This window comes from Lissotriton helveticus, chromosome 3_2, assembly GCF_964261635.1.
Source record: "Lissotriton helveticus chromosome 3_2, aLisHel1.1, whole genome shotgun sequence".
In the NCBI taxonomy this organism is placed as follows: Eukaryota; Metazoa; Chordata; class Amphibia; order Caudata; family Salamandridae; genus Lissotriton; species Lissotriton helveticus.
The window spans coordinates 485,394,980-485,418,580 of record NC_136062.1 but is presented as its reverse complement, the minus strand read 5'-3'; the positions used below and the strand labels follow the sequence as shown (position 1 = coordinate 485,418,580).

Below are 23,601 nucleotides of genomic sequence, written 5' to 3'. Positions count from 1 at the left end.
ATCAAAACAACAAGTTTTCAAGTCCGATGCATTTCGGGCTGATTAGCCCTTCATCTGGGACAATAGCTAGAAGCAAGACAGAAAATACTATTCAAATGGCTGTACATTATGTAGTATGCTTCATAATACAAATACATTTCACATTATATAGCAAATGAAAATCGTAACAAAAAACCATGCGCTCTCCCCTAATGTGTGGTCATGCAAAACTTAGAGTAGTTGTGACTCACGTGTTGTTCTTTACTAGTCTGCTTGTTCAGACGTTAGTTAAAACACTGAAGGAGAAACATAAATTGTTATTTGGTCTCAAAGTTACAGCGGACTGCTAACTGGGAAACATTAAGGCTTAGCTAGTCATAAACTTAGTGTACGCGAAGCGTCTCTTAAGATGTTAATCATGCTCGGGTGAGTTCGCGTCTGGCGCGAAGCAGCCTGAAAACGGCGGCTACTCACGGCAGATAAAACAAATCTGCAAGGTCTTTGCTTCGCGTGTGAGACAGCGTGGTTGGATAGAGTTCCGATCACGTGATCGGGATTCAACCAATCAACGCTGCTTTGCGCGGTAGTGTTTAAAAGCAAAAAAAAGAATTCGTATCAAAGTTGCAACTTTACATAAAAAAATTCCATAATAAAGGGAAGGTAATTCAAATGTAAATGTGGCAATTATATTCTGGCAAGAAAAATAAATGCTAGTGAGAACGATGTGACAATTCGCATTAAAACAAGTACAAATGATTAAACAGATCGGCCACCAGTAAATTCCAACTGGAAGCAGGGTCCTGATAGTTCCTTAAGAATAAGTCATTTTATAGGTAGCATGAGAATTCAGTTCGATCATTCAGACCATACGGTTTGTTCTAATTCAGTAGATAAATCCAGTGATTCTCTCTTTGTAAAAGAAAACGGTTATTGTCTCTACCTTCTAGTTTCTCTATGGTTTCCAGTATCACATACTGTAATTGAGAAATATTATGATGCGCTTCAACAAAATGTGTGGCTACTTATGATTTTACATTCCTTGTTCTAATGTTTGACTTATGCTCATTAAGTCTGATTTTCATTTTACGTTCAGTCTTTCGGACGTACACTTTGCCACACGGGCATTTTAGCATATATATCAAGTTTGAAGTATCGCAGGTCGCATTGACTTTTAATTTGATCTTGTGGCCCTTCATTGGATGAACTATTTGATTGCCTCTTATTACATTATTGCAGTTACCACATTGTAAGCAGGGACGAGTTCCACGATATTGTTTTGGATCATCAATGGTGGTTTTGAGCAGTTCTCCAAAATTTTTATTTCTGGTAAAAGCAAAAATAGGAGGATCATCAAAGGCCTGTTTGAAGTCTGGTTCTGCCTTCAGAATGTTCCAATGACTTCTGATAATCTTCTTGAAGTTAAAGCTCGTGGTTGAATATTTAGATCCTTGACCAGAGATGCCTCCCGGGCAGCAAACCTCACAAATTGTTGAAACCTGCATACCTTCTCATATAAAACCATTAAGTTAAAGAGTGCTGTGCAACTATCCATTATTTTTGTTCAGACCTGCTCAGCAGATACAGCCATCAGATGCACGAGTGGGAGATACAGCCCTCAGTGCTACAACCATATTTCCAGCAGTGGGGTCATCCAGAGATAGACCTATTCGCCACACAAGAAAAAGCAAAATGCCACACCTTCGCCGCCAGGTTCCCACACCCGCAGTCTCAGGGCAATGCGATATGGATGAACTGGTCGAACAGATTTGCGTACGCTTTTCCTCCGGCACCACTCATACCGCTGGTAGCACGCAAACTGAGGCAGCACTCCATGACGCTCATCCTGGTTGCTCCAACGTGGGCACGGCAAGCATGGTACACCACGTTCCTAGAACTTTCAGTGGTGCCCCACCAGCGCCTAAACCTCACACCCTGTCTCCTCACTCAGAGCCATGGAGACATTCAGCACCCAGATCCGCAACAGTTGAACCTTGCAATATGGCTCCTGAGGTCATAGAGTTTGGCTACCTGAACCTGCCCCCTGACTGTATGGACATCATCAAGGAGGCAGGCCTACAGCCAGGGCGTGCTATGCGGCAAAATGGAAGCGTTTTGTCATCTATTATTCCAATCATGATATAAATCCACTGGATGCTTCCACGCAAAACATCATGTTATTTACTGCACCTATACAGATGCAATCTAGCGTATAGTTCCATCAGAATACATTTAGCTGCAATGGCGGCTTATCTTCAAAATAGACAGCACCTATCCCTTTTCGGAGTACCGGCCATTAAAGCTTTTATGGAGGGACTCAAGAGTCATTCCTCCAAGACACCCGCCTTCGCCTGTCTGGAACCTCAACATAGTCCTCACCAGGCTCATGGGTCCACCATTTGAACCTCTTCACTCTTGTGAGATACAATTTCTCACATGGAAAGTGGCTTTTCCAGTGGCAATCACGTCACTAAGGCGGGTTAGTGAGCTGCAAGCACTCACTATTCAAGAGCCTTTCATTCAGATTCATGCTAATAGGGTAGTGCTGCGTACCAACCCTAAATTTATGCCCAAGGTAGTGTCACAGTTCCACATTAACCAAACTATTGAACTACCAGCATTCTTCCCCAATCCTGATTCAGTAGCAGACAGAGCACTGCACACACTGGATGTTAAAAGGGCTCTCCTGTATTACATAGACAGAACTAAAGATTTCAGGAAACCTAAACAACTGTTTGTTGCCTTCTCTCCACAGCACAAGGGCAACCCAATTTCAAAATCCGGTATAGCCAGATGGATTAAGTGCATCCAGATTTGTTATCAAAAGGCTAAACGCACGTTACCAGTTCCCCCTCGAGCACATTCCACACGCAAGTTAGGGGCATCCATGGCTTTCCTGGGTAACATTCCTCTAGAGGATATATGTAGAGCCGCCACATTGACCACCATACACACATTCACCACCATACACACATTCACCAAACACTACTGCGTGGATGTACACTCAAAACAGCGAGCTGTTGTAGGTCAGGCTGTTCTCAGAACTCTTTTTCAGACTGCTGCAGCTGGCACGGGCAACCGCCGCTAAGGAGGGTACTACTATTTATTCTATGCATAGATATAAATTCAGCAGTCCACATGCCTCGAACGGAATATGCTACTTACCAGTATTCATCTGTTCTTGGCATGTAGGGCTGCTGACATTTATATCGCCCGCCCTCCTCCCCGGTGCCTGTCGCAGCTGTAGCACTCAGAATTATTCTCAAGCATGGTCATCACTTACTGTATCATACTCCATCTCTGCCACAATGGCGAAAAACAATCTGAGCATGGAGAGGATGCCCATGCGCACTGTAGTCCAGGGGAGGAGCCACCTATCTTGTGATACTTCGAAGACTCTTCCAGGACAACAATGTGCAATCATCCGGACCCAACACTGGGCGGCGATCTATGCATAGATATAAATGTCAGCAGCCCTACATGCCAAGAACAGATGCACACTGGTAAGTAGCATATTCCATCTGCTGCCTTCTGAGATGTGCTGCTACTACTGCTAAGCACTTCATGTACACGCGTGGTGCTGTCGTTACCCCAAATGGAAGGACTTTGAACTGATAGTGTTGTCCTTGTATTACAAACCGTAGATACTTTCTGTGAGCAGGGTGTATTGGAATGTGAAAATAGGCGTCCTTTAGGTATAGTGTGGAAAGGAAATCTCCTTGTTGCAGTAATGGGAGCACTTGTTGCAGAGTGATCATGTGAACATGATCTGATTGTATGTACTGATTGAGGGGCCTGAGGTGGAGAATTGGTCTTAGTGTCCCGTCCTTTTTGGGAATTAGAAAATACAGCGAGTAAACCCTTGTTCACTGTTCTTCTAAAGGAATTAATTGAATGGCATCCTTTTGTAAAAGTGACAATCTCTTGTTGGAGCAGAGTCAGGTGGTCTGTAGACATTGGACGTTGCCTGGGAGGTATGTGTGGGGGGGGTTGCTGTAAGTTCTAAGCAGTAGCCATGTTGGATAATCTGTCTCACCCACTTGTCTGTTGTAATGGAGTTCCAGACAGGCAGGAACTGTGTTAATCTGCCCCCTACAGGAGTGGAATGCTGTTAGGGGAGCAGAGGGAAGTCACTGTTTTGTGGCGGAAGAGAATCTATTGCTGTTGTTACCGCGACCTCTTCCTTTGTTATTATTGCCTCTGTATCCTCCTCTAAAATATCCCTTGTTAGAGGATACTTGTGTGTGTGATTTGAAAGATGTTGTAGTGTCTGCTCCAGTTTGTTTAGAGCCTCCTCTGTAGAAGGAGCGACGAAAGGAACCTCTAGCTGGTGTGGACTGTAAAGCCCCCATAGACTTGGCGGTGTCTGTCTTTCTTCATTTTTTCAAGTATAGTGTCCACTTCTGGGCCAAATAATTGGTTCTGAATAAAAGGTTGGTTTAAGATGGTAGTTTGCACTTCCTGTTTAAAGCCGGAAATGCGTAGCCACGCATGTCTCCCAAGTATGACACTGGTATTCACAGCTCTAGATGCGGTGTCAGCCGCATCTAGTGTACATTTTATTGAGGCATTTGAGATTAACTTGCCTTCCTGTATGAGGTCAGCTGCCTGAGCCTTATATTGGTCCGGTAGGTGCTCAAGTGGTTTTTCTAATTGATCATAATGAGCCCTATCGTAAGAGGGGAGGGCTTGTGTATTAGCTATACTCCATATGTTAGTGGCTTGTGCAGCTATTTTTTACCTGACGCATCAATTACTTTGGATTCTTTGTCAGGTGGGGGTGCTTTCCCAGAAGTTTGAGAATTTGCCCCTTTCCTAGCATTGGATACAACTAAAGAATCTAATGGCAGGTGTCCTTTAATGTAGACTGGGTCTGTGGGTGCAGGCCTATATTTTTTCTCAATTCTGAGGTTCAAAATTCTAGTGCGTACAGAGTCTTTAAATACCTCTTGAGCACGCTTGATGACCCCCTTAATCATGAAGAATTTGAACAGACCGTTGAGACTGTTCAAAGGTATCTCGGAGAAAATCCTCCTCGGCTTCATCAGTGCATAGTGACTTTATGGTAAGCAGCCGCTCTGTTTAACAGATGACCAAAACTAATGTTATCCTCTGGAGGGGAAGGTTTTGAAGGGTATATCTGCGGCTCAGGAATATCAGGCGCTGTTTGTGGGTTTGGCAAGTTCCATATACCGTCATCCACAGGGTATGGGAAAGGCTCATCTGTATCATCCCCTCCACCCAGACTATATTCATCATCATGTTGTTGTGAATGTGATAATAAATGTGGAGAATGTGCAGGAGAGATTTGAGGCGATATGTGAAGAGGATCAGAAGGAGGAGGAGGTATAGGAAAGTAAAAGTGCATAGGGGATGTTGCACAGTCCTTTTTCTTGGCAGGAGCCACAGGTGTGGTTGGTGCATCTGCTGGTCTCTTTTTGTTAGGTGTAGCTTCTACATGGCCTGTTTTCGGGTCGATGTAGATCTTCTTTTGTCGAGGATCTGGCAAGAAAATTTCCTCTTCATGTACAACTTTGGGCGTCGAATTTTTTGGTTCCAGCCGAGGTTGTTTTGTCTTGGGAGGTGCTATAACGTCCTTTGGCGTAGTTTTCGGTGCCGATGGTGTTGATTTCGGCTTGGTAGGCAGTTTCGATGGCTCGGGCACATCGGTATGAGGCCTTGTGGGCTTTGGCACCGAAGGTGTTTTCGGTGTGAAAGCTGGTGTCGTCGGCTTCGAGGCGTCAGACGATGGCTTCACATTTTTATGTTTAGAAGTGGACGGCTTCGGAGCCGGTACTTCTTTTGCTTTCAGTGCAGATACTTTAGGCTTCGGTGCCGTGAGGTCTATCTGTTTCGGTGCCGAGCCATCCTTTGGTTTTGGTGCCGAGCTATCTTTAGGTTTCGGCGCCGATGGAAGAGGTGGAATCGGCACATGCAGCTTGCTCGGCGCCGAAGCACTAGAAGGCTTAGTTGTTTTCTTCGGAGCCGGGCTCGAAGGCGGGGCTTTTGAAGCGGGTGTTCGGTCTCGACTGGGCCCTGCGGGCGGAGTGCTGACCTTTGCCTTCAGTTTGGGCACTGTATGTGGTGCAGGGGCAGTAGTACTCACGCGCAGACCGATGGAATGGAGTCATCTGAGTCGTCTGCCTCTGATACGATCTGGAGATCAGGTGAATCTTCTTCGGGAATGAGCAGAACCTCTTCATTGAAGATATCTTCCGGAGCTGATATCCTCATTTCGTGTCGACGGGCCCTCCGATCCCGGATGGTTTTCTTCGATCGGAATGATGCACAAGCTGACTACCATGACGTCGAGGATTGCCCGTCTTGTAAGAAGATGACTCCGAAGGCCCTTCGAGAAAGGGAGATGAAGCTCCTCGTGGCAAAATTGAAAAGTAAGAAAGAAAAGACTTCGAAGTCGCGAACTCGGCGGTCGAGGTCTTGTTCGAGGTCGCGCTCGGAGTCGTCTTCTGCTCATGCTTCAAGGTCTTCGAAGAAGAAGCACAAGAAGAGGAGCCATGAGTCCAGACATCATTCAGAGAAGGACTCGAGTTCGAGGCCGAAGTCGCAGGTTAAGCTGCTTCGGAAGGAGGTGGCTTCGGCTTTGGAAGCACAGGACTCCAAGAGTGAGGCTTCACATGCTGATTCGCCTGAGTCACCTAAGCAGATAGTGAATCCATCTCCGGTTCTGTCCAATCCTTCTCGTCAGGAGGATGAAGGTGAGGTGGTGGAAGTTGGTGAAGGCAAAGTTCCGTTGCCTGCGGGTTCGTCGACCCCAGTGCATCAGCCTGAAGAGGAGGTCGACGTCGTGACGACTCCGCTCCCTCGAGAGCAACCTGGGGGCGCTTATCCAGCCTTTCCGACTCCAGGTCAGAGTCCAACGCAGTTCCCGAATGCCATGTTTGGCGTTTACTCCAGGGCAATGTACCCCTCTGGTGCACCGGTTGGTCCCACGGGTCCTTTGGCGTTTAGCCTGGGTGTTCCACAGGCTTATGCTCCTGCGCCCTTTATGCCATTCATGCCGGCTCCAGCACCGCATTGGAATTCTCCGGCGCCGCCAAAGCCTTCGACGCCGAATCCATCAACCCCGCCTCCTTCTTTAACTGTTTTTAGGGCTCGGACTCCTCCCCACTGAAAGTGGGAGGAGTTTCGAGATCCTAATGTTAAAGAAAAAAAAAAAGTATCTCCTAGGGCTTTGGCGAGACAAATTCCACACATTCCTTAGCGTGTTCTGTCATCTGGCCAGTGATTCGTCTTCGGTGTGTTGTCGTTTTAATAGGCTTGAAGTGATAGGGTAAATGTAGTTTTGTTCCGCCATCTTGGGCATTTTTCGTTCGTGCTCGCGCAAAGAAGTACATTTATTATAATTAGGAGCTGTCAGGGTGCCTCCGTAAGTGAATCCAGATGGCCGGGCGCGTTCACCATTCAGCAGCGCTCAGCGCGCAGCTGCTCCATGCCAGGCCGGGAAAGGGCTTCATTAGTTCAAGAACAAGAGTCTGACGTTGTCATTTCCGCCCGCCCCCCGCCCCCCTCTTCTCGTTGTGCTTGTTTAGGTTAGGTAATGTCCCAGCTGATAAATACAAGACCATAAACACGGAGGCAAGGTCTGCAAAAATGCAATCAGCGACGACGTCTACCGGGCAGCCATTTAGCGGCTATCTGGTGTCTGCTGGGGAAACTTCAGGACAACACGATTGTGTGCTGGGCTCAGGGGGAGTTAATTGTCTGCTAAACGCCCGCCCTCCATTCAAGGTTGTGTTTACCCAACATGAAAAAAAACACACCGAGGACTCTCAGCTGGGCTGCCTAGGGCATGAAACTTACATTTTCTTTTTTTTCCGAAATAAAAAAAAAGATATTGAATTTCAGGTCGTGGGATTAGGAAGAAGACTTCTAGAGGGCTGCTTTCTCGAAATAAAAGGAAGCCAATGCAGCTGGCAGGGATTAGGGTGAGCTGGTGTCCGCTAAAGCAGGACCAGCGGAGCCCACCCGCGGCCTGCATACAATGTCCCCGCAGCGTGTGCGAAGAGCAGCGGCGGGGGGGGGGGATTAACTGAAGAGGAGAGCGCCCGCAGCATGAGGCGAGCTGCCGGGCGCCCAAACAATCAAAGCGGAGCCCACCTGCAGTATCGTAAAGCCCCCTCACCCCACCGACAATATTAACTACCGGCACCCGATCACCCAAAATAAAAATCTATTTTGCAGTAAATCCACCGGCACCCGCGAAGATGTAAGAGGCTCACAGGAGCACGAGGGGACCCTCCAGTGATGCCTGTTACTGCCCCGGCACTGCGAGCGGATAAAGCAGCGCCCCCCCTGGATGCGCGTGCGACCATAAAAGCGTTGGCACCCCCCCCCCGCCGCTCATGAAGAGTCAAGCTGCAGCGGAGAGGTGTAATGAGCACGGAGACAACATCCGGCCTGGTGACAAGCGGAGCCCCCAGCGCCTCCCTATGCCTCGACACAGCAGGCTGCCGGCGGCTAATCAGAGCCGCATTTGAAGGCCGGACAGCACATAGAGGACAAGTAATCGGAGGCTTACCGGGAGATCAGTGCCCAGAGTCCATGGAGGGAACCTTTGCCTCCCAGCTTCAGAAGAGTGTCGAGGCCCTGCAGGGACAGCGTTGAAATAAGCCCTATATAGAAGGGAACTTTTAGAGTATATCCAGTCTTACCCCTCCCTATGTATATAGAGATAACTCTAATCACTAGTTTACCTGTGTCTAGATGTGCAAGCCGTCACCTGTGGACATCATTAATTGCTCGTAGTTGGGGCCCCCACATTTGTGCCGTGGTCAGTCTACAGCCGAGACTACCCTCAGTGACTGTAGACTGAGTTTCTTTTCATGTAGTAAACACCACTGCATCGCTTTGTTTGAAAGAAGTGCAGCCTTTGGCAGTGCTTAATTTGCGCCGGAGGTTTGCAGTGTTCGACACTGGTACATAATTGTCCTTGGCCTTATTCACCATAAACTACATATTTTAATTTCAAGAACTGGTGTGTGCATGGTTTCCATAAGTGAACACTTGTCTGTGGTTGGCGAGACATTAGTCTGGCTTCTGGCAAGGCAAGATCAATGCAAGGGTTGTTTTTTCTTCCTAGGTACAGTGGCATTCCCCCTTCCCATAAGAACGTGGCTTGGTTTTATGCCACAAGGGCCAATGTCGTTTGTATTGTTGTAGTGCAAGCCTGCCCCAGTGTGTAGTATCGCTGTGTCCCTAATGTTTCTCTGCATTCCCCTATGTCACAGCACACAGTCCCCAGAAGGCTGCTAACACAAAAGCCTCTTTGGCTGTGTGGAGTCAGGCAATCCGCCATTTTTATGCATGAGGACCTTTAACCATGCTTCAAGCATTGTCCTGACATGACGTCAGTCTGAACACTTCCAGAATCACTGCCGGGTATTTTGAAAGTGCCGAAGTGACGAATGTGTTTAATACAGTTTTGTTCTGTTGGTTATTATTATAGTGCTTTAGACCATGCTATGGGGTGCTCAAAGTGCGATATTTGAGGTGGAATAAGAACATGACATAGGAAAGAGAAAAGGGTGACACAGGATATGGGGAATGAGGTAGGAGGTTTGTGACTGGAGCCCTCTTCCCCTGCAGGATGAGAGTGCATTTTGTTTGCCAGCGTCAGTCATCTGAGTGGCAAAGGAATGGGGAAGTAAGAGAGGCAAGAGGGATGGGTGTAGAGGTCACGGCTGCTGAGGGATGACAGTGAGATGAATGAGGGCCTGACAGAGTTAGAGATCATGGTACACTGATGGAGAGATAGTAGAGCAGGTGAGACTGCCCCGCCCCTTTCCAGTGTCTGCAGTTAGACTCATTATACAGCCTCTCCCTCATAGATGCTTTCACAGTGGGCCCAAAGCAGAAGAGGGGGAAGAGCAGGGGGTTTCCGATTCTTGACAGTGCAGAGTGGCGGCGCAGAGTGGCGGCGCAGAGTGGCGGCGCAGAGTGGCGGCGCAGCAGAGTGGCGGCGCAGCAGAGTGGCGGCGCAGCAGAGTGGCGGCGCAGCAGAGTGGCGGCGCAGCAGAGTGGCGGCGGCGCAGAGTGGCGGCGGCGCAGAGTGGCGGCGGCGCAGAGTGGCGGCGGCGCAGAGTGGCGGCGGCGCAGAGTGGCGGCGGCGCAGAGTGGCGGCGGCGCAGAGTGGCGGCGGCGCAGAGTGGCGGCGGCGCAGAGTGGCGGCGGCGCAGAGTGGCGGCGGCGCAGAGTGGCGGCGGCGCAGAGTGGCGGCGGCGCAGAGGCGCAGAGGCGCAGAGGCGCAGAGGCGCAGAGGCGCAGAGGCGCAGAGGCGCAGAGGCGCAGAGGCGCAGAGGCGCAGAGTGGCGGCGCAGAGGCGCAGAGTGGCAAGAGGACCTGTTGGCATGGCGTACAATGTGTATGGCAGGTTTTGGCATGGAGTCCCTCTCTGACTCGGGGGGGACCAGCGGCGAGTTATTCTCCTCGTCGGAACGGGCCCAGGGGGGGGAAGGTGAGGCAGACTTATGAGTGATTGATTGTGGGGTGCATGCTAATGGACCCGGCCTGAATTCCTCACGTGTTTTGTAATGTGCTGATGAATACACTGCTGTCGCATGGAGGTCCTTCCTCACGGTTGTGGTCTTGATCCAGGGAGTGCCATAATGAGTCCCTCGATCTGTGCAATGCTGATTTAATTGATGCCTATTGTGGGGCGAGGGGGGATTTGACTGTTGTATGTTGCAAAAATTGGAAAAATAAAGTTTAAAAAAAAATGCTATTAGGTGTCACACTGTCAAAAAAGAAAAGTATTAGCATTGTAAATGACAAAGCTATTAATTTCACAATTTTCAAAAATAAATCATAAATCACAAATTTGTCATGTACAAGACAAATAACTCAAACTTTCCTAATGCGAGACCTATTGCATTGCAAATGCTTGTTTAAGAGGTGTTTGTGTGTGTGTGTGTGTGTATATATATATATATATATATATATATATATATATATATATATATATATATATATATATATATATATATATATATATATATATATATATTCACTGAAAAAACCATAGGTTATAGACCATATATAGTTAGGAATTAGCATTTAAAAAACCTTATTTTACTCACACAAAACCATTGAAATTCCATATATAGTTAGTTGCACTAACTATATATCGCGCACCCGCAATCCACTGCTGATCATGTCACATTAAATCATTCATGACATGGTCAGTGACATCACTGATGACATCACTGATGACATCTCAAATGACATCACTGATGACATCATCTAGTGTCTGTGTGTTTTTGTAAAGTTTAAATACGTTTTACATATTGAAGAATGACTGGATGTATGGAAGACTGAGTGTGTGTGTGGCTGGCTGGGAGGTGTGTGACTCTGTGCATATCAATGTGTACTTGTATCAGTGATTGTATAAGAGAGTAAGTATGTGTTAGTATATGTGTGAAAAGTATGGTGTTCTGTGTTTAACTATAGATGAGGAAATCGAAGTGTGATTGATTCTTCACAGGACTGACTAGGTGTATGAGTGCATATGATAGTGTTCTAATAATAAGTGACTGTATGTATGAGTAATTGTATGGGTGAATGAGTGAATGTGTGTGTAGACGTACGAATCAGTGAGTGCGTATGTAGTAACTGGTATTGGTGTGTCATGATGTCATCAGTGATGTCATTTGAGATGTCATCAGTGATGTCATTTCAGATGTCACTAGTGATGTCATCAGTGATGTCACTGAAGTATGGTGTTCTGTGTTTAACTGTATAGATGAAGAAATGGAAGTGTGATTGATTCTTTACAGGACTGACTTGGTGTGTGAGTAACTCCATGGATGAGTGGCAGTGTGTGACTGTCTGCATAGGTGTGTGAGTGCATATGATAGTGTTGTAATAATGAGTGACTGTATGTATGAGTGATTGTATGGGTGAATGAGTGAATGTGTGTAGACGTAGGAATCAGTGAGTGCGTATGTAGTAACTGGTATTGGTGTCATGATGTCATCAGTGATGTCATCAGTGATGTCATCAGTGATGTCATTTGAGATGTCATCAGTGATGTCATCAGTGATGTCACTGACCATGTCATGAATGATGTAATATGTGACATGATCAGCAGTGGACTGCGGGTGCGCGATATATAGTTAGTGCAACTAACTATATATGGAATTTCAATGGTTTTGTGTGAGTAAAATAAGGTTTTTTTAAATGCTAATTCCTAACTATATATGGTCTATAACCTATGGTTTTTTCAGTGAATTTCAATGGTTTTTTAATAGCAAATATAAGCTGTCGAATGTCAAGTACGTGGTAAGTAAAAACATTTTCGTGTTTATGCACACTGATCTGCTTTGAATGCTGCCCCCCACCCCTCATTTCTATTAGGAGTACTCTCTCTTTGCAGATAGTGAAGGGTAGTTAACGCAGGCCTTTGCCCCGTTGTAATCCGTCGTGCCTGCTTCTCTCTCCATTTGATTGATTGTTCTCTTTGGTTCATTCTCTATTTACAAACAAGCACAGAGTCGCAATACTCTGTTTAGTCTTTGCAGATAGCGAAAAATCGTGTAAAAAAACAAAAGGAATCGAGCAAAATCAGTAGGCCACTAATGGGATCTCTTTTTGACCTCCCTAAAATAGAAACATTAGGAACAACCTGTTGATAATACCAATGTGTATGTACATAAGCGGCGTTCATTTGTGTTCACAGTACCCCTTGTTGATTGTTTGAATCGAGCATTGAATTGTTCGAAGTTGGTTCTCTTAAGAATCTTCTCTGCCTGCAAACGAGGAAGAATAGGAATATTCTCTCTCCCTTTGCAGATAGTGAAGGGTAGGTAACGCAAACCTTTAACACGTCGTGCCTATTTCGTTCCTCATTGATTGATTGTTTCCCCAAACATTGACTGTTTGGGAATTGGTTCTTTTTGGAGGTATTCCCTGTTTGCAAATATATGTAGGAAAATCTTTGCAAATAGTGAAAGGGTACGTAATGCGGACCTTTCTACCCCGTTGTAATCTGTCATGCCTATCTACTCCCCACTGATTGATGCACCTGTTTCACCCGGACCATTTACTAGAGATACGTCATCTGGCCCGACCAGAGAGCACTCCTACTGAAAAGGACATATGCAATAATAACGAAGTGATCACTGTATCCTGTTAACAGAAACTTTAGCATGAAACAACCTGGAAAGAAAAGAATAGGAAAACGAAAATCAGTAGGCCACTGATGAACATGAACTTTTATTAAACAACGAACAAAGAAACGATAACATAACGTAATGATAAAACCTATTAATCTCCTAGAAACAAGAAAACGTTAAAATATGCCAGTGGTGAGAGACCAGAAAAACAGTAAGAGAAACCAAATCACCCCTCGCTGTCCCACCGCCTGCCACGCCAAAAAAATCGATAGACTAGGGAAAATGCAAGTCAGTAGAACATCCGCCCCCACTCTGGAAACTTCCAAGGTGGGGCAGGGTTCCGGCTACGCCCAGCCGGGAGCAGCCCATATAAGGCCGGTCCTGCTGCCACGCCTCGGCCAGGAGATCCTAACGTAGGGTGTAGCCGGAGGAGAGGCTGAGGCCAGCGGGACCCGGCCAGGGGATTGCCTTTACAACGCTGAAGAGTTGCAGGGGGGAGAATATCTCCTCGACCCTCCCCTCTCTCTCCCAGTCCGGCCGCGGTGGCCCTTGACAGTTTCAGGTAGTCCCGCCACATGCTCTTCCGGTCCGGCCACCAACGGTCGGGGGGCCGAGGCAGACGGGATCCGGCTGCAGCCGATAAACCAAGGAACCCGTTCATGGGGCCAGAGCCATGGGCGTCCGGCCGACATCCACCGGAAGCCCGGCCCGAAGACGGACGGGACACTTCTTCTTTCTTGAATAATGGCTGCGACAACACTGGGGGGGGGATGTCTTGCACATGCCTCCGACCCCCTCCCCCCCTCGTCCTCATCGCCTGGTCCGGCCATAACAAATCTCAAGCGAGACGCCGTGGGGTGCACTGGGAGGGAGAGACGGTGCGAACAGGCCTCTCCCGCCTCCCCAGGTGGAGGCTTCCCAGCTGCACCCTCAGCGCTCCAGGCGCCCGGAAAAGGGTTCTTCCACTGTGGCCATGCTGCAACGTCTCGCCCGGCAGGGTGGAGCCCGTCCGCTCATTTGACCCCGCGATCGCCAGTAGCTACCGAACTCTCAAAATGGCGGTCGACCTGGCAAGAGCGGGCCCAGCATAAAGAAATGGCCCGGTCACTGGTTGACTCCACTACCGTAGTCCTCCAGGACCTTGAAGATTCTAGAGGAGCCGCGGGAGTCTCCGGACCCCGATGGGGAATGACTGCCATGATCGCCCGTGGAGTGACGAAACTGTATCCGCGGGACGTCGGCGCTCCCATGCTGGCGCCAGCCTCACTTTGAATTACTAGAATCCTGCAGACCTCAGTTCCGGTGAAAGCACAGTGTGACCCGGTAGGAAAAATTGTTGCACCCCCTCCCCTTTTTGACTGATAGTTCAAACCACCGATCCTTTCCTTTGCCCTTTTAACGGAACTTTGGACTGCCTCCCCCTCTTTTACATTTTCTAGAGAAAACAAAACATTAACCACTACATTAGCATAGCAGTTGACACCAGAACTGTTTTCAAATTGAAAACCAACAACATCTTCAACAGAATCCTTTTTGTTTCTGCTGTGACCCTGCTACAGCTACAGCACAGGCATTGTCCCCAGCAGTAATTCTGCAATGCCGGTAAGAATAGCTGTGGTGCCTACTGGACTCACTCACCCCCGCGGCGCCCCACGCCGTTATTTGCTGGGCGGCAACTTACTAGACATCACTTTCGTGCCATCTAGATTTCAGCGCGTTCTGCTGCCTTGGAACTATTCGCACAACAGACTGCTACTGACGACCCACCCCCAGGCAACATCTTCTGAATTTTCATAATTTGAAAGAACTAGTAACATGTCCTCATCAGGAATTCAAAAGAAATTGCCACGGTCTCTTCGTTGTTTAAATGTTTTTACTGTTTTTGTTTTGTTGTATATATTTATGTTATTAAAGTTTTATATTCCTACTACTTTGTTGGAGTGCTATATATTTTTAATGTGACACATAATTGTAAAAACTTTGATGTACAAAGAGTCATTCCTGGAATCTTCCGCTTCAGGCTCGGTCCCCTCCCCAATCACAATACAGGATGGTTTTCAGATAGTAGGAACACGTGTGGTGTGACGGATCTCATCGGGTGTGGGCCTTGATCTACTATAACTCCTTTGAAGAGGGGTGATTCTTTACAGCTGGAGCCATAAACTACATCTGCAGGGCTAGCTGATAGCCTGGACAATCGGACACAGAGGAAGAGGAGTGTCAGAGGGTGCGGTAGTGAATAGGGCGAAAGGGAGGTGTCGGGCGGGCACAGAGTGTGATTCTCAGGGAAGAGCAGCGCAGATGGGGGGAGGTTTATTGCCGATGCATAAGACAGAGAGCGGGGGTGACCAGTGCCTGGGGAAGATGCTTGCGAGGGTGGGGAGCCATGCTACGAATCGACAGCGTGCAGAGAGTGGGTCTGGTCAAGGCATCTAAAATGGCTGCCGTGCACGACAAAAGTGTGGCATTTCAAAAAAGGCAAGATGGCGCAGACAATGTTTTTCAACACTTCCTCATTTCCTTCGAATCGAACGTTAACAGACGTTGGTGCATATTACCAAAGTTAAGCGATATTTATCGCTAACGATGCTTACCAACGAATTTTTTACCGCTAAGCATCGTCAGAAATTATCGAAGATAAACCTTGCTATTATCAAGGTTTATCGCAAATGCGATAATAAACGGCCGCAATGCATGAATATCGCTAAAAAGTCAGCGATATTCATGCATTACCGAGCTAATGCTCTTAGCCATGTTATCCACCTCCCATTGGATAACATGGCTAAGAACTGCTCAGGGCAGGTGTTACATTTTGGAGATATTCGCGCTTAGCGCGAATATCTCCAAAAGTTGGTAATAGGAGATAGATATCTTGCATGTTGTAATGCAAATTATTGTGGTATATGGAACTCATACCATAATCTCTCAGGAAAGCAGAAACTGATCCTTTTGGGACCGCCTGAAAAGGCCTAGGGGGTGAGGGGTACTCTACTTTGCCCCCTTTTCACGTTCCGAACTATTTTATTTTACTCTCTTCTGTAATTACACAAAATAGCAGCGATAAGATGCATCGGAGACACACAGTGAGAGAAAGGAGGCCAGAGATGTCAAATACACATTGGAGATAATATAGTGGCAGAAGGGAAGTAAATATGAGTAAACTTACCATGTAACATAAAAATGTTCCACTCTATACTATAAGTCTCATTTTATACTACAATCACTTCGCTACAACCTCATAAATTAAAAATAAAAATGAATAATGTCTCAAACAATTTTTGATTTCTAAATATAAATTTATTCTTCAGAATTTTCTAAATTTGAAAGAACTAGTAACATGTCCTCATCAGCAATTTCCTCATGAAAAGTCTGCAATGATGATTCTTGTAACTCTATGGTCTCCAAACATTCGATAAATTCGCCATCAACAGATTGATCAAAAAAATCATTCAAGTCATCTCCTCCTTGTGACAATATTTCATTATTGGTGCTGTCAATTTCAATCAATGTAGTGGAATCATTCAAGTCATCTCCTCCTTGTGACAATATTTCATTATTGGTGCTGTCAATTTCAATCAATGTAGTGGAATCATTCAAGTCATCTCCTCGTGACAATATTTCATTATTGGTGCTCTCAATTTCAATCAATGTAGTGGAATCATTCAAGTCATCTCCTCCTTGTGACAATATTTCATTATTGGTGCTGTCCATTTCAATCAATCTAATGGAATCATACAAGTCATCTCCTCCTTGTGACAATATTTCATTATTGGTGCTCTCAATTTCAATCAATGTAGTGGAATCATTCAAGTCATCTCCTCCTTGTGACAATATTTCATTATTGGTGCTGTCCATTTCAATCAATCTAATGGAATCATACAAGTCATCTCCTCCTTGTGACAATATTTCATTATTGGTGCTCTCAATTTCAATCAATGTAGTGGACAATTCAAAAGAAATTGCCACGGTCTCTTCATTGTGAGCCATTTTATTTTGAAATTGCTTGCTGTAAATTGCAGAAAAAAATAATCACTTTCATTTATCGTTTTTAGTAATACATAATATAAAACTAACTTTATCAAGTATTTAGTATAACAGAAGGACTGCAAATAAATAACAGAAAACATTTTTCAAATTATCTTCAAGTGTACAACATAGTTCCCCTTACAAATTAACAACTCACCTTTTTAAAAGTAGGAGAAGTGTTAGTACTGTGTAAATCAAACACCAGAAATTCACCACCAACAATTTCTCACAAATGTACCTCAGACAGTAGTATCACAAAATGGCTGTGGTTTCCTCTCATTTGACATATATACATAACCAATTAACTTTCATCACACACAAATACAAAACCAAAGTAACATTTTAATTGGTTCTAAATTTCAACACTTTCAAATGTGTTTTCCCCATGCAATTTTCCATAGGACATTTACATACGTCTACAGCCTGAATGGCTGAACGGAATTACACCAAACTTGGCAAAATGGTACATCAAACCTAAGAGGTCAGGAAGGATCTACTATGCCCCCTTATGGTCATTTCCCCCTTCGCTTTGGCCTCCTCTTGTCTCTCGATCCTACCGAGAGACAAGATGGCGGCCGCTACGGACTGTTTGGAATGTTGACAGACGCCGGAGAACCAATCCGCTTCGCAAGCTCCGTAACGCGAAAAGTACGCGAAGCGGAGCGCTGTTACAGATATATATCTTTTTTTGAATGTTAATTTCTCAAAATCCACTGGAGCACATATATTGAGACCTAGCAAAGACACATCGGGCTACCAGTCCCTAATATTTTGCCAAGTTTCGTGCAAATCCATTCAGCCGTTCGATTATTGACATTTAGATACGTCTACAACCTGAATGGCTGAACGGAATTACACCAAACTTGGCAAAATGGTACATCAAACCTAAAAGGTCAGGGAGGATCTACTATGCCCCCTTATCGTCATTTGCCCCTTCCCTTTCGCCTCCTCTTGTCTCTCGATCCTACCGAGAGACAAGATGGCGGCCGCTACGGACTGTTTGGAATGTTGACAGACGCCGGAGAACCAATCGGCTTCGCTTCACAAAGCTCCGTTGCGCGAAAAGTACGCGAACTGGAGCGCTGCCCGGTCCGCTGTTACAGATATATATCTTTTTTTAAACGTTAATTTCTCAAAATCCACTGGAGCACATATATTGAGACCTACAAAAGGCACATCGGGCTACCAGTCCCTACAATTTTGCCAAGTTTCGTGTAAATCCATTCAGCCGTTCGGGCTAAAAGTGAGGCCAACCGCCCTATGGAAAACTCAATGTTAAAAACACGTTTGGGACCCCCCTTTTTTCTCGACCCCCCTGGACGAACCCCCCCCCCAATTTTCAGGGGCTGCTCAGAAACAAAATGTGCCATTTTCCTGAAAATTTCAGCCAATTCCGTCCACAAACGCCAAAGTTATTAGACATAGAATTTTCAAAAAACCCATAGAGAAGAAAATCCTAACTATATATACCTACTGGCGACCGCCAGTAGGTAATATATATATATATATATATAAAAATGTTTTCTAATTAAAATTACATAAATAAGTTACCTGTGTTTGGCTCAGAACTTGATGAAGGTGATGTACTTTCTAAACATTTTAAAGCTCCGTTAAAATCGTTGCTGAAACTTTAAAGAAGATTGTATGAGCTTTAGATGTTTTGCTTATTTAAAAATGAGTCTGCAGCAGTCTTGGTCTTGGTCTGTTTTAGTTCAAATGAGATTTCATTTTAAGGCTAAATAAGGCTGTGTAGTTTGACTGTTTTTATGCCAAGTTTCCCGAGATGCTGATCTCTTGGTAAATAATTGAAATTGTGAAACAAGGACAGGCAAAAATAGTGAACTATGTTGGTATCAACCTCCGGATATAATGTAAATTCTTTGTATTTGCCCTGTTCTGCGTAGCTATATGGAGCTATTGTAAATACCAGTTTTTGTCTAAGTGAATATTATTATTAATTTAGTGTATGCACGTGAGCCTGGTCAACTTGCATTGTTAAAGTATACCCATCAGTAATCTGATTTTGAACTGTATTGGTCTTTGGAACTTTACTAATGTATTTGATATGAATTCAGTATACGTTCTCTTTTTCCGTGTAAGTAGAGTTCCACCTGTATTGAAAAACATTTTACTTAAGATGAGTCTTCATGAGTGTACATCTCTTTTTCAGCTACTTTCTCCTGTTGCCAATATTTTAGTTGTATGGATAAAGTGAGCCTTTTATTGACTGGTCTAGCACAAGGACTTTGTGCATAATCCTACACGCTTGGTGTCGGCTAGGCACTCATTTGAACACATCTTGAAGCACTTGGTTTTTTTCTGATGTTGGTAGCTGTTTCAGATGGCTATTAAAATAAATGCAGAGATCACCTTGATATAATGATGAGCAGGTTTGGACTACTAGGCAATTTGTCACCCCTACTATTGTCTTGTATTCCACTAGGTCAGTAAAATGGATTTTAAATACACTTAGAAGATCAAAATGGTATGGACATAGTGTTGCCTAATTTAGCAAGACAGGCTACTCCTCAAAGCTGCTACTCCTGCTTGTAAAGTGTGCACATTGTTAGTCATCGGTATCTTGTTCGCACTATATCAAACGTTATAAATAAATTACATGGTCTCTTATTCTTAAGCTGGTGCTGTTGTAGTAAAGCAGAAGTGAGTAAATTGCAAGACCTGCAGTGTTGAAAGTTCAGATTAACCCAGCCGTAATGAAGGGGACTAGAAGTGCACTGTTGGCGATCTGGTTTGTAAAGTGACTGCACTTCTTAGGCAATTGAAGAGTAAAAATCCAATGTAGACCAAAGTCAGTAGACGAGAATGAGCTTCGAAGCTGCACCGAATCTAGCCAGGGTCCTGTGCCACGAGTAGTTTGAAGCGATGGGTGTAGAGATTTTGACCACAGGGAGCAAATGAAACTAAGTATGACTCAAACTAATGATATGAACGAAGTGAGCTGCAGAGTTCTGACTACGGAGACAAAACAGAGGGAGGGAGTTGCAGTATTACGTGGAGAACAAATAGTTGCACTAGCGCTTCCAGAGCCATCTCGACCTGCACCACACTTATCTGGCATATGCCCAACATCACTGATTGTGTACACCACAGCCAGGAAACCATCCGGCAGCAGACTAAAGTGTAAAAAAGGTTTTAAAAAACGCAGGACGCATGCTTTATTTTTGTGCACCCATGATGTGAAACCTCCCTGTATCCATCAAGTCTGTCCAAATGCTGCTCCAATTTAGGAAAGTGTGGAAGACTCCTCTTTGAAGATCACTGTATCACTCTAGACTATTCATTACCCGTCCACATCCCAGCGTCCTCTACTGTAGCTTGTCTATGCTGGTCTTTGACCATGCAAAGCGCTCTGTTACCTTTTACCATATGCATACATACTCAGTGGTCGACAATTGGCGCACAGCAGCTCCAATGTCCTACCCAGAATGACGGAGCTTTTGCAGGACCTTTCAGGTTATTCAGTAGTGGAATGAGCCATCGCTGGTGGCCAGGACACCTGAATCCGTAGGAGGTGCATTGTAAAAGTCACCCGAATGTTGTGAAATTCACAGAATGTTTGCCTTTTTGTCTTGCACACATAGCGGACTGAAGTTGGTTACATTTTCAGTTGAATGTTCATGCCAGATTGCTGCAAAGTCTTTCCCTCAGGTTGGCATTTCCAAAGCTGCATTGTTTATTAATGAGCCTCTTCTCCTGTCTCAGGTGATGCAGATGAAGCTGCACGTGGTGGCTCTGGTCGCCCAGAACGGAAATTTCTCCAAAACCTCTGCTCTTGTGGTCATGGATGGGCTGGTGGATAAGATCGGAGACGTCAAGTGTGGAGGCAATGCAAAGGCAGCGCTGACTGCAATAGCGGAGGCCTGCATGCTTCCTTGGACGGCTGAGCAGGTCAGTTTTGATCATGAATTTGTGTTTATTTCTATAGACTGTTCTCTACCTCAAAAGCAGTAATCTTAAAGTCCTCAATCAATGGCTCTTTTTACTAAATGTTTACCTACTTGGGGGGGGGGGGGGGGGGAGTTATCCCTGTCTGTATGCAAATCAGAAATTGATAGAAAACTAATGGTCCGCCACATGACCCTTACCACCAAATACATAATGTTTAGTTTGCGGCCTTTCACTTCTCATCATGGATCAAAACGTAACCGTTTTTCTCCCGAACCGCGGGCATCTCCAACTCCACCTAGGTGCCAAAGCCCTAGTTTCATAGTACACTTACTTGACACCGCTATCTCTGAAGCGCAAGCACACTGCACTAAGAGCTAGTAAAGGGCTAGCACCTTAGCTATAGTAACAGGTTATTTCTTTTGGAGCAACAAGTGGATTTTGTTTAAAAAAGCCATTTTAATGAGGTCCTTGCAGACGCACTTTAGGGCACTTGGCTGAAGCCTTGTTCACACCCACCTCTTAAAAAGCAGGTTGCGCATCGCCATCGCACTGCACCCGGTGACCCTTCCTTTATTGCACCTCATTTGTTCCACTGAATCCAAGCCGAAAGACACCTACCATTTCCTGATAACAGAGCAGCACTTGTAGAGGAAAAGATCTGTTTTGACTCATGAAGAGGCGAAGTGGTAGAGTATGCACTGCGATTTACTATACCAGTGGACCCCTGTAGAAAGCTGGCTCTATATATCAAAATGAGATACTTTGAAAATAGTCCAGGGGTTCCTTTGAGTGGACAGTGGCTTGCTATGCTCAAGCATGGTGTGGGCGAGCAGGCTTAGGCTTAACCAAGAGGAGGGCAAGACATTTGCAAAATACACACACTGGTCAATAAATGAGACGCACAACCTAATTTTTTTTTTTTTTATATTTATTTTTTCATAAGACCTGTATCAGGCAACTGAGATGTTACACAGCGCTTTTGCTTACAACCCGTCCGGGCCAGCCGCATACATTTTTCATCATGACACTGGTATTTAGTGAACACAGCCTCAAGGCCGACAACCCTGGGGTTCGGCGGCGTAAACGGTGTAATTTCAACAGTTGGCAATCATGAAACTATTTGGTGATGTGGAGATGTAGGTCTGTAGAGTTTTTTTCTTTTTTTGGTGATGTGTGAACTCGCAGGTATTGGGCCATGGTATCACTCATCAATGTTCTCAACTAAACTGCGTTTCATTGTGATACATGCGGAACGTAAGGGAGGGCGGCACCGGAGCCTCCCTCCCAATAGGACGTTGGGTATTGATAGTGAGAGATGAGGCTATTCTGCATCCCAAGTGTGTCGGCGAGCAAATGCTTATATAGCTGATCCACTCTGGTGAGAGCGTCTGGTGTTTGTGCTAGTAGCTAGTAAGAATTACTCCAACCATGACCGTCACTCTCAGAGGTCCCAAGAGTTAGCGTGTGTTACATCTAACTTGGAGGTGTCTGGTCAAGAGGGGGAAAGGGACCAGCATTCCAATAAACTTTAGAACAATAACATGGAAAAGTTGTGCTGATGAAAAAAGAAAAAGGGGAAAAAATGAAGGGATTTGGAGGTAGAGATTGACATGGGCTGAAGGAGGGAACTGCGGTGCCAATGTATCGATAGTGGTTCAGTGGGCGGGCAGGCTAGAGCATACGGGGAGCGTTCCTCCTGCATGTTAAGTATTCAGGGGGGGAACATCGTTATAGGGGCGCGCCAGGTATGGTAATGTAGCATCATGTGTGGGGCAAACGGTGGCTGAACCCCCCGTGACGGTTGGGCGTGTAAGGATACGAGCGCGGGAGGGGCGACGCACACCTCAAAGCGGGACAGTCAGATTCGTGGCATGTGGCGATCGAGGCATGGAGGTCATGTAGGGAGCGATTAACGTGGTGTACGTGAAGACTCAAGTATGCGTAGATGTCGGGGAAGGGGGTAAGAGGGAAGATCGTGCGAGTAGGGGAGTCTAGCGGGTGTGGGTGTTCCTCACGATGTCTACTGCATGGAGGGGAAGGGAAGGGGGGGCAATGTTAATCTCTTCACGTGATACCCTGTTCCACACACTTCTGTTGAAAGGACTGGAGGATGTCATCCCAGTATTGTGCGATCGGAAATTTCCGAAGGCCCGCTGTCTCTTCTCGCCGCAGGACAGTGCTCTCCGCCCGTGCCCAGTTTGTGAGTGACAGGCACCAGTGTCGGATGTGTGGGGGTGTGGCAGCCTTCCACCGCTTGGTAAGCAGCCGCTTGGCCGTGATAAGGCCAAGATCCCAGTACCGGGTTGGGACCTTGTTCAGTCGAGTGCGTTTGTATAATCCATGTATGCAGGCCTCCCAAGTCCTCGGTACTTGTTCTTTGGTGCAGTGCGCGAGCAGCGTGGTTACCCCATCCCAATAATGTTGAAGGGTAGGGCAGAGCCAGAGCATGTGAAGGAGGTCCGCTCCCACCATGGAGCAGCGGTTGCAGGCAGTATCCGTAACCGAAAAATACCTATTTATTTTATCTGGGGTGAGGTATGCGCGGTGCAGTATGTAGAGT

The 23,601-nt window shown here is 45.9% G+C and overlaps 1 protein-coding gene across 6 annotated transcripts in view; it reads left to right on the top strand.

The window, feature by feature from the left end:
* Window positions 1-23,601, top strand: part of CKAP5 (cytoskeleton associated protein 5) — a 722,261-nt gene that overhangs the window by 232,569 nt on the left and 466,091 nt on the right. For all 6 annotated transcript variants that reach the window (XM_078684427.1, XM_078684424.1, XM_078684429.1 and 3 more), the window contains exon 17: window positions 20,856-21,041. In XM_078684427.1, coding sequence (XP_078540553.1) covers window positions 20,856-21,041 — 186 coding nt within the window. The remainder of the gene's footprint in view (window positions 1-20,855; window positions 21,042-23,601) is intronic.